The sequence below is a fragment of the Kryptolebias marmoratus genome, unplaced genomic scaffold, assembly GCF_001649575.2.
Source record: "Kryptolebias marmoratus isolate JLee-2015 unplaced genomic scaffold, ASM164957v2 Scaffold85, whole genome shotgun sequence".
Classification (NCBI taxonomy): domain Eukaryota; kingdom Metazoa; phylum Chordata; class Actinopteri; order Cyprinodontiformes; family Rivulidae; genus Kryptolebias; species Kryptolebias marmoratus.
In genome coordinates this window covers 1-7,753 of record NW_023665819.1, presented here as the reverse complement: position 1 = coordinate 7,753, position 7,753 = coordinate 1, and the positions used below count along the sequence as shown (strand labels likewise).

The window sequence follows — 7,753 nt, the reverse complement described above, 5'->3', positions numbered from 1 at the left end:
CAGATCTGTTTCAATCTAGACCTGACCCGACTCCGAACTAGGTCCAGAACCAGGTCCAGATCCAGGTCAGAACCAGGTCCAATCCAGATCTCTTTCAATCTAGATCTGACCTGACTTTGACCAAGGTCCAGAACCAGGTCCAGAACCAGGTCCAATCCAGATCTGTTTCAATCTAGACCTGACCTGACTCCGAACCAGGTCCAGATCCAGGTCAGAACCAGGTCCAATCCAGATCTGTTTCAATCTAGACCTGACTCTGAACCAGGTTCAGAACAAGGTCAGACCTACATCAGATCATATCTACAGTCACACAGATCCAGATTTAGCTCAGATCAGAATCAGAACCAGGTCAGAACCAGATCCAGGTCAGAACAAGGCATTCAGATCAGATCCAAACAGGTCCAGATACGTTCTAACCGCAATAACGTTTCTGGAAACAATCTGGAACTGGAACCGTTCTCACGTTGTTGGCGAAGATCCGGAGGTCCAGAGTGACGGCGAACATGACGGGCAGAGCCCTGAAAGCACAAACACACGGCTGACGGTGCGTTCACAGGCGGCGCGTTCAGCACACAATCACACCGGACTCACCAGTTCTCCTCCTTGTGGGACTGGAAGGCCCTCAGGAAGGACGTGAGGGGTCAAGGATCACACTGGGATGGGTTGGACAGGTTGGACGGGTCGCAGGTGTTTTACAGATTTTTAAAGGATATTGAACGACGAGGGTCTGGAACTTGTAAGCTTCAACGAAGTCGTGATTGGCCACGGCGTACGTACACCTGTAACACACACAGGTGTGACAGCGCTCCTTCTGAGGACGCTCGGTAACGGACGAAGCACCTGTCCACCTCACCTGAGATGAGCAGCCACCATCTCATCGTACGGCGGCTCCAGAACCTGCTGACACTTCTCCTCGGGACTGGACAGCTGAAACACACACACACACACACAGGTGAGTCTGTGTCCCACCTGAGCACCTGTCTGAGTGGGCGGGGCCTCACCTGGAGGCGGGGGTTGGCCACATGCGGGTGTTTGAAGGACAGCAGCTCTGCGCAGAAGGAGCCCTCGTGGTTATCGATGGCCTCGTAGATCTGCAGGAGGAGAACAGAGTTCAGTCGCCGTTAACCCAAAACCTACCAGGAGAGGGGCGGAGGTCAAAGGTCACCTGCTGCAGGTATTGGTTGATGGTGATGTGAGCCATGATGGCCGCTGGCGCTGATCCAGGAGCTGTTCACACCTGAGAACAAACACAACCTGCTTCAAATTCACCTGAAAGTGGCTTCTAAGCCCCGCCCCCTTCCTTTGTTTGTTTGTTTACTTCATGAGTGAAACATTCAACAACAAGAAGCTCCATTTATAAAAAGAACACACAAAACAAAACTTAACTTAAACCAGACAGTAGATTTAAAGCTCAATAAAAACCCTCAGTGAGCCGAGCTGCAGCTACATCTGAGCAAAATAACAAATAAATTTAAAATAAAATCCTCTCATTTCAGACATTCAGTCCCACAAACAGAAGTCTTCCACAGCAGCTGGCTGGACCTGATGTCCACATGTCCACATGTCCCCGGAGGGCAAAACTGTGAAAATAAAAGCCGTTTCCGTCTCCGGCAGGAAGCAGAGTTTACCTCTGAGCCGGAAACAAACAAACAAACAAATAGCTGCGAAGTAAACAAAAACACAAACCTCAACAAAGGAGTCCGTCCAGCTTCGGTCCTACTCCTTGTTTCCGAACCGGACCGCTTCCTCCCGACAGAACTACAACTTCCGGGTCGGAGGGTAACAGCTTCCGGAGAGCGGGGTGTCAAAATAAAAGCTCACATTCAGCGAATTAGCGGTAAAGTTGAGTTAACGGAGGAAGTTTCTGACAGTTCAGAACCAGGAAAACATCTGCTGTTCTCTGCTTTATTAGAACAACTTTATTTGAAACAAGAAGCTTTAACAGACCTACAGTAAGGCTTTAATTTAGTCAAATAAAATTAATAACTTTCTTCTTCTCTTCGCCCACGTGTAAAAAACAAGCAGCTGAAGATCTGGTGTTTTTCAGTTTAGTGAAGTTTATTTTACAGATTTTAAAGTTTTGTTTTTCAGACAAACAAGAAAACACAAAGACAGGAACATGTTTCAGCTTAGACACCAGGAGAGACTAAAGTCTCACAGAGACTTTAACATCAGAACAGTTTGATTTCTTTACTAACGGGTCACTCAGGCCCGGTTTACATGGACAAACCAGAACATCCCTGCAGCTCAGACGTTCCTTCACACGACACCAGAACCTTTAAGATCCAGGACTCAGAGGGGAACTTATTCAACATGGAGCAGCAACCCAACCTCACTGTGGATGGAGCTGCTGTCAGACAGTGTCCCCTGAGCCCGACCCGTTAGACATCACGGTTCTCCTGTAAACAGGGCCTCATTAACAGGCAGAGGTGAAGCACAATCCAGGTGTTCACGGGGATATTTACAGGTAAACACAAACATCCAGTCACAAATGGAATCACTGCTCTTTCACAATAAGAGGCAGTTTTATTTTGTACGAAAACCAAATCAAACCAGCAGCTGAAGGTTCTGACTGGAAAACAAACCTGGATTATATTTTTATAAACATCCAGAAAACCTGCTTATTTCCACTGACAAGAGTTTAAAAATGACCAACATTTAAATATTATTTAATTTTTCTGAGGTCCGTTTAATAAAACCAGGATCTTCAGCTGTTAGCTGGGCTGATGATTTGCCTCCTACAAAAAAAAACACCTGAATTATTCCAGAGGACAGACCCTTAATATATAATAATAACAATAAACAGATTGAACCAGATTTGACCAATCACCATCCTCAGAAAGAGTGGGTGTGGCCATGTGGCCATCCAGCTCCGCCCACTCGACCGTGACCAGGAGGCTGCATGAGGCTCTCGCTGCTGATTGGTCCATGGAGAGTGGCACACGGTGAGTGGGCGGGGCTTAGCTCAGTGCAGCCTACGGTCCACAGACAGGGGTACTGACTGAAAACACACACACACACACACACACACACACACACACATGGTCAGTCTGACGTCAGGCAGGTTCACAAAGGTAGTGGGCGGGGCCTCACCTGGAGCTGTGAGGAGGAGGAGGAGGCTGTGATGAAGGAGCGGTGCTGGTCAGAAGGAGGGAGGAGGAGGAGGGTGAGGAGGAGGAGGAGGAGGCAGGACGGGGGGAGGAGCTACTCCAGCCTTCAGCTAACACCTGGACTCCTTCAGACAGACACACTGAGGGATCAAACAGGAAACAGGAAGTGAAACGACCATCCAGGTGACGTCTGGGATGTGACTGCAGAGGTTCAGACCGTTTCACCTGAGGAGTGTGAGCGGTGCGGCAGGTAGGCGGGGGGGTAAGGCGTGTGTCGCCCCGGGTAACCGTGATGCTTGTAACCATGGTGATGATGGTGCGACGCCAGCGGGAGGCTGCCGGAGTAGGAAAAGGCTCCGCCTCCTCCAGCTGAGCACAGCGACCAGCCTGAGAACCAAAAACATTCCAAATAAAAAAAAAACAACTTTAAATTTCAACAGTTTCCCCTGAAAAACATCCATTTATTCATTTAAAACTCACAGAATCCCCGAGAAGCTGAACCTGATAAACAGTTTCAGACGATAAACTTTCAAATTAAATGTTCAGGGTCCCCAAACACTGGGGCAAGGGCCCATAACGGTCCATGGATGGCTTCATACCGGGCCGCACAGAAACACCCAAAACTTCTGTTAAAAACGATCTACATCCATAAACGAGAGAAAAGTCTGCAGAACCAGCTAAACCCAGCAGCTGAAGCTAAGAGCAGCTACACAGGAGCTAAAAGCTAACGGTAGCATCAGAAGAGCAGCTGAAGCAGGTTTGAAAGAGAACAAAGTTCCTGAAGGAATGAAGACATCTTCACGTGTTTCTATGGAAACATCTGTAAAAAAGCCCAAAGTCCCAGCAGTTATCAGCTGAACGAGCCGAAGGTTTGATGAAATAACTGATAACAGCCGTCAGTAAATAAATACTGAGGTCAGAAACCTGCAGCTTCTGGGAAAATCTGGACTGAGTTTATTTCCTGGAAGATAAAGAGAATCGGATCAAAAAATCTGCTGTTTGTTTATTTATGAGCAAATAAAGAAAGGAAATAAATTATAAAAGAAAAACTAATGTCTGTACCCCACACACACACACTGCACCTTCTCACACACACACTCTCACACAGACACACACACACACACCCTCACACACTCACACCCTCACCGCACCTTCTCACACACACACCCTCCCCCTCAGATCGCTGCTAACTGAATAACCTGAATTTAATGAGTTTATCTGGTTTAGAAACTTTAGAAATATTGATGAAAATTCAAGTTAAGTTATTTTCACAGAAGAAATCTTTATATGTACATTTATAACAGATTAGTTTCCAGAGTAATAAAATTGTCAGACGTTATATCAGGGGTCTCCAGTCCTGGTCCTCAGGACCTCCATCCTGCATGTTCTCCTTGTTCCTCTGCTCCAGCTCACCTGATTCAGAGGTTAAATCACCTCTTCATGTTCTGCAGAAGCCTGTTAATCACCCACTGATTCAGACCAGGTGTGTTGGAGCAGAGGAACAAGGAGAACCTGCAGGATGGAGGCCCTGAGGACCAGGATTGGAGACCCCTGCGTTATATGAACAGTGAGAACAGAGAATGAAGTCTGTGTGTTCGTCTGTCCGACTCACACGGCTGCAGGGCCACCCGGCTCTCCGGAGACTCCGGTAAACTGCGAGCTGCTGGGTTCCTGTGAAGAACCAAACATCACGGCTTCAATCGGAGTCTTTCAGCTCGTTAATCAGACAAACAGGCCCAAACCCACTCTTACAATAAATCCATCTTTAGTCATGTCTCCACCTTTAAATACAGTTATTTATTAAATGTTTTTCCTTTGAAGCTTCCTCAAATCCAAACACTCCCAGGATTAGAAATGGGATTTCTGCAGATTCAGCAGATTTTACCTTTCTTTAGCATCCAGGAAGGCTTTAGCAAACGGGTTGTATTTGATCTTCAGAGCTGTAATCTGAACAAAAAACAGGAGAAATTAGTCAAAAAATACCTCCTTGAACCATGAAAACCTTCAGGATCCTGAAGGTGGAAATCAACTCTGTTTTTAAATCCTCAACTCTTCTCCTGACTTGATTCATTTTAAGAATCTGAAACACACGTGGTGACAGATAACTCCTTCTGGTTTTAAAGGATTGAAGTAAATCCTGTAAATGTTCCCGCTGTGATAAACAGCAGCCTTTAAATGTGTTCAGGCTGGTGTAGTCACAGAACAGGAAGGCAGGCAGCGTGAGGAAGACGAGTACCTCTTCGTTCTGGTAGGCGGTGACGGCGATGAACTGAGTCTCTTTGAAGGAAACGTTGGAAACCAAACGATGCCGAGAGCCGACACAGACGATGTGCAGCTGAGGCTGATACTTCTGCAGAGAGTTCAGCATGATCTGGAACCCAGAGGAACAGACAGCACTTCAGTTCTGACCCGGTTCTGATCCGACCCGGTTCTGATCCGACCCGGTTCTGATCTGACCCTCTGCCGGACCTGTAGGAGCTCAAGTGGAGACACAGTCAGTGGGTAGCTGGGTCCAGACGAGAGTCTGATTCAGGCAGCAGGATGTCTCACATGGAGACAATCTGTCGTTGGACAGGAGACAGGTGACTGGAGGACACACCTCACACAGTCCTCAGGACAATGATAGACATTCAGACATCAAAACCTTCTCATGTTTACTTAGGAAACATGGAGGATGAACAGGGATCACATGACTCCCTGACGGAGGTGGAACCGTTCTACAGGTTTGGAGTCTTTACGTGTCAAGGTCTGAAAGACCTTCAGAAATCTGGAGAACTGTAGATGAAGACCAGGAAAGGACTCAGGACTTGAACCTGGACTGGACCCCGTCTGGTCCCAGCTGTACCCACCTACAGGTCATCTGTGTCCTGACTGGTGGTTTGACACCAACTTTGAACAGTTTATAATCTGAGTCCGTGTCTACAACCCACCAACAGGAACCCATCTATCCAACCAAGCCCGTCTCTGGACCACCGCTACCCAGCATCCGTCCATCAGGACTTCTTGAACTTGGACCAGAAAGTTCTACAAACACAACTCTGCACTTTGGCATCCATTAAAAATAAAAAGCCAGAGTTCATGGAGAAGAGCCATCTTTGTCTTTTGGCCCAAGCTCTCTTTTATCCATCTGTCTTTTCAACCCCCCCTCACTAACGAGGTCCAATTAACCAATCCGAGTCCTCCGGGCGAACACACAAAAACAAACTGTTTTCTATTCAGATTGAGAGGCTGGCTTCAGATGTGACCCCGGCGCTGTGTGTTAGCTGGAGTGTGTGTGGGCTCGCTTTGAATATAGTTTACCTCGTCCATCTGAAGCATGATGGCAAAATTAATTTCCCAGTAAAAAACATAATTACCATAATGTACAAATAAGCTGAGCAATTATTTCATTATGGCCCGGCTCTCTGTTCCAACTCTGCATTACGGCTTGGTGTGTGCGTGTCATGTTTGGACCGAATAATGGGGTAAATATAAACAACATTACTGCCAATTTTCTTCTGTACACACTGTGTGTGTGTGTGTGTGTGTGTGTGTGTGTGTGTGTGAAAGCCTCTGCTGAACAGCTCTCGACAGGAAGTGCATTAAACTGCTGCCGGCCAATTAAGAGCTGTTTATCCCGTTCCTGTGGTTACGAGGGGGTGAACAGGTGAAGTGAAAGAGGAGAGGGACTGAAGTGGCTAATTAGAGGCGGTGGTCTCTCGCCCACTCCAGAAAAACAGGGAGGACGGAGGGAAGCTAATGGAAAGAAGAAGAAGATGACGATGAAGAACAAAGACAAGAAAAAATAAGTCAAACTGAAAACTAATGGAAGAGAAGAAAAGCTGAAAGGAAGAAATTATAATAACAAGAAAAACTGAACTAAAACAAGAAATAAGAAATAAAAAGGACGTCAGTCTAAGACAAGAGGAAGAGAATCTTTCACTGTCTCCAAGTGTCCATCCATGTCCTCAGTGTTCGGAGCCGTTGTCTTTCAGGCGTCTGACTCGGGTCAGATGTTCTGGTTTTGGTGAATTTTGTCCCGTTCCTCCTGACAGAACTGGAGGAACACAGTCGGGTTTGTAGAACTCCTTTTCAGATCAGGGCTTTGTGATGGTCGCTCCTGAACACTGACTTTGTTGTCCTGAAGACACTTTGGACCTAATCTGTCTGTCTTCTGAGGGACATTGTCCATTTGAGGACCCATCTGTGTCCGAGCTTCAGCTTCCTGATGTCCTGAGATGTTGCTTCAGTATTTCCTCATGATGGCATCTATTTCCTGAAGGTCACCAGTCCCTCCTGCAGCCAAACAGCCTCACAGCATGATGCTGCCACCTCCGTGCTTCACAGCTGGGATGATGTTCTCAGGCTTTCTCCTTTTTCCTCCAAACGTAACGATGCTCATTCTAGTCAAACAGTTTCAGACCACAGGACATGTCTCCAAACAGGAAGCTCTTTGTTCCAAACTGTAATCTGTCTTTTTGTCTCTTTGGGGGACATGTCTTTGTCTTCTCTGAGGGATGTCTCAGCTCATGTTGGTCCGGGACTCGTTTCTCTGAGGATGAGGACTCTGAGCAGCTTCACAAACTCTAGAGCTGCGGGGTAGAGTGAATTCACACGTTCATCTCAGGAACACAGAACCCGTCTCCTGAGCGGTATGATGGAAC

General features: G+C 47.0%; 2 protein-coding genes across 2 annotated transcripts in view; both read right to left on the bottom strand.

Moving 5' to 3' along the window:
• Positions 1-1,779, bottom strand: part of pcid2 (PCI domain containing 2) — a 4,682-nt gene extending 2,903 nt beyond the window's left edge. The window contains exons 1-7 of the mRNA XM_037974485.1: positions 1,687-1,779; positions 1,166-1,237; positions 1,002-1,091; positions 854-927; positions 714-779; positions 592-633; positions 464-518 (exon numbers count right to left, since the gene is read on the bottom strand). Of these exons, the coding sequence (XP_037830413.1) occupies positions 464-518; positions 592-633; positions 714-779; positions 854-927; positions 1,002-1,091; positions 1,166-1,201 (363 nt within the window). The 5' untranslated portion in view covers positions 1,202-1,237; positions 1,687-1,779. The remainder of the gene's footprint in view (positions 1-463; positions 519-591; positions 634-713; positions 780-853; positions 928-1,001; positions 1,092-1,165; positions 1,238-1,686) is intronic.
• Positions 1,780-2,119: 340 nt separating this feature from the next.
• On the bottom strand, positions 2,120-6,428 carry LOC108229398 (T-box transcription factor TBX19-like). Its single transcript, XM_017405068.3, has 7 exons — positions 6,411-6,428; positions 5,347-5,481; positions 4,996-5,057; positions 4,723-4,781; positions 3,336-3,497; positions 3,094-3,250; positions 2,120-3,001 (listed from the first exon to the last, which is right to left on the bottom strand). Exons 1-7 carry the CDS (start codon positions 6,426-6,428, stop codon positions 2,836-2,838), a joined length of 759 nt encoding a protein of 252 aa, XP_017260557.1. The 3' UTR covers positions 2,120-2,835.
• Positions 6,429-7,753: the final 1,325 nt, after the last annotated feature.

Excerpts from the sequence above, each read along its gene's own strand:
- LOC108229398 (XM_017405068.3), bottom strand. Across the intron at positions 5,058-5,346 it reads CCGCCTACCAGAACGAAGAG|ATTACAGCTCTGAAGATCAA; the intron begins GTACTCGTCTTC and ends TTTTTTGTTCAG. Across the intron at positions 3,251-3,335 it reads GCACCGCTCACACTCCTCAG|TGTGTCTGTCTGAAGGAGTC; the intron begins GTGAAACGGTCT and ends TTGATCCCTCAG.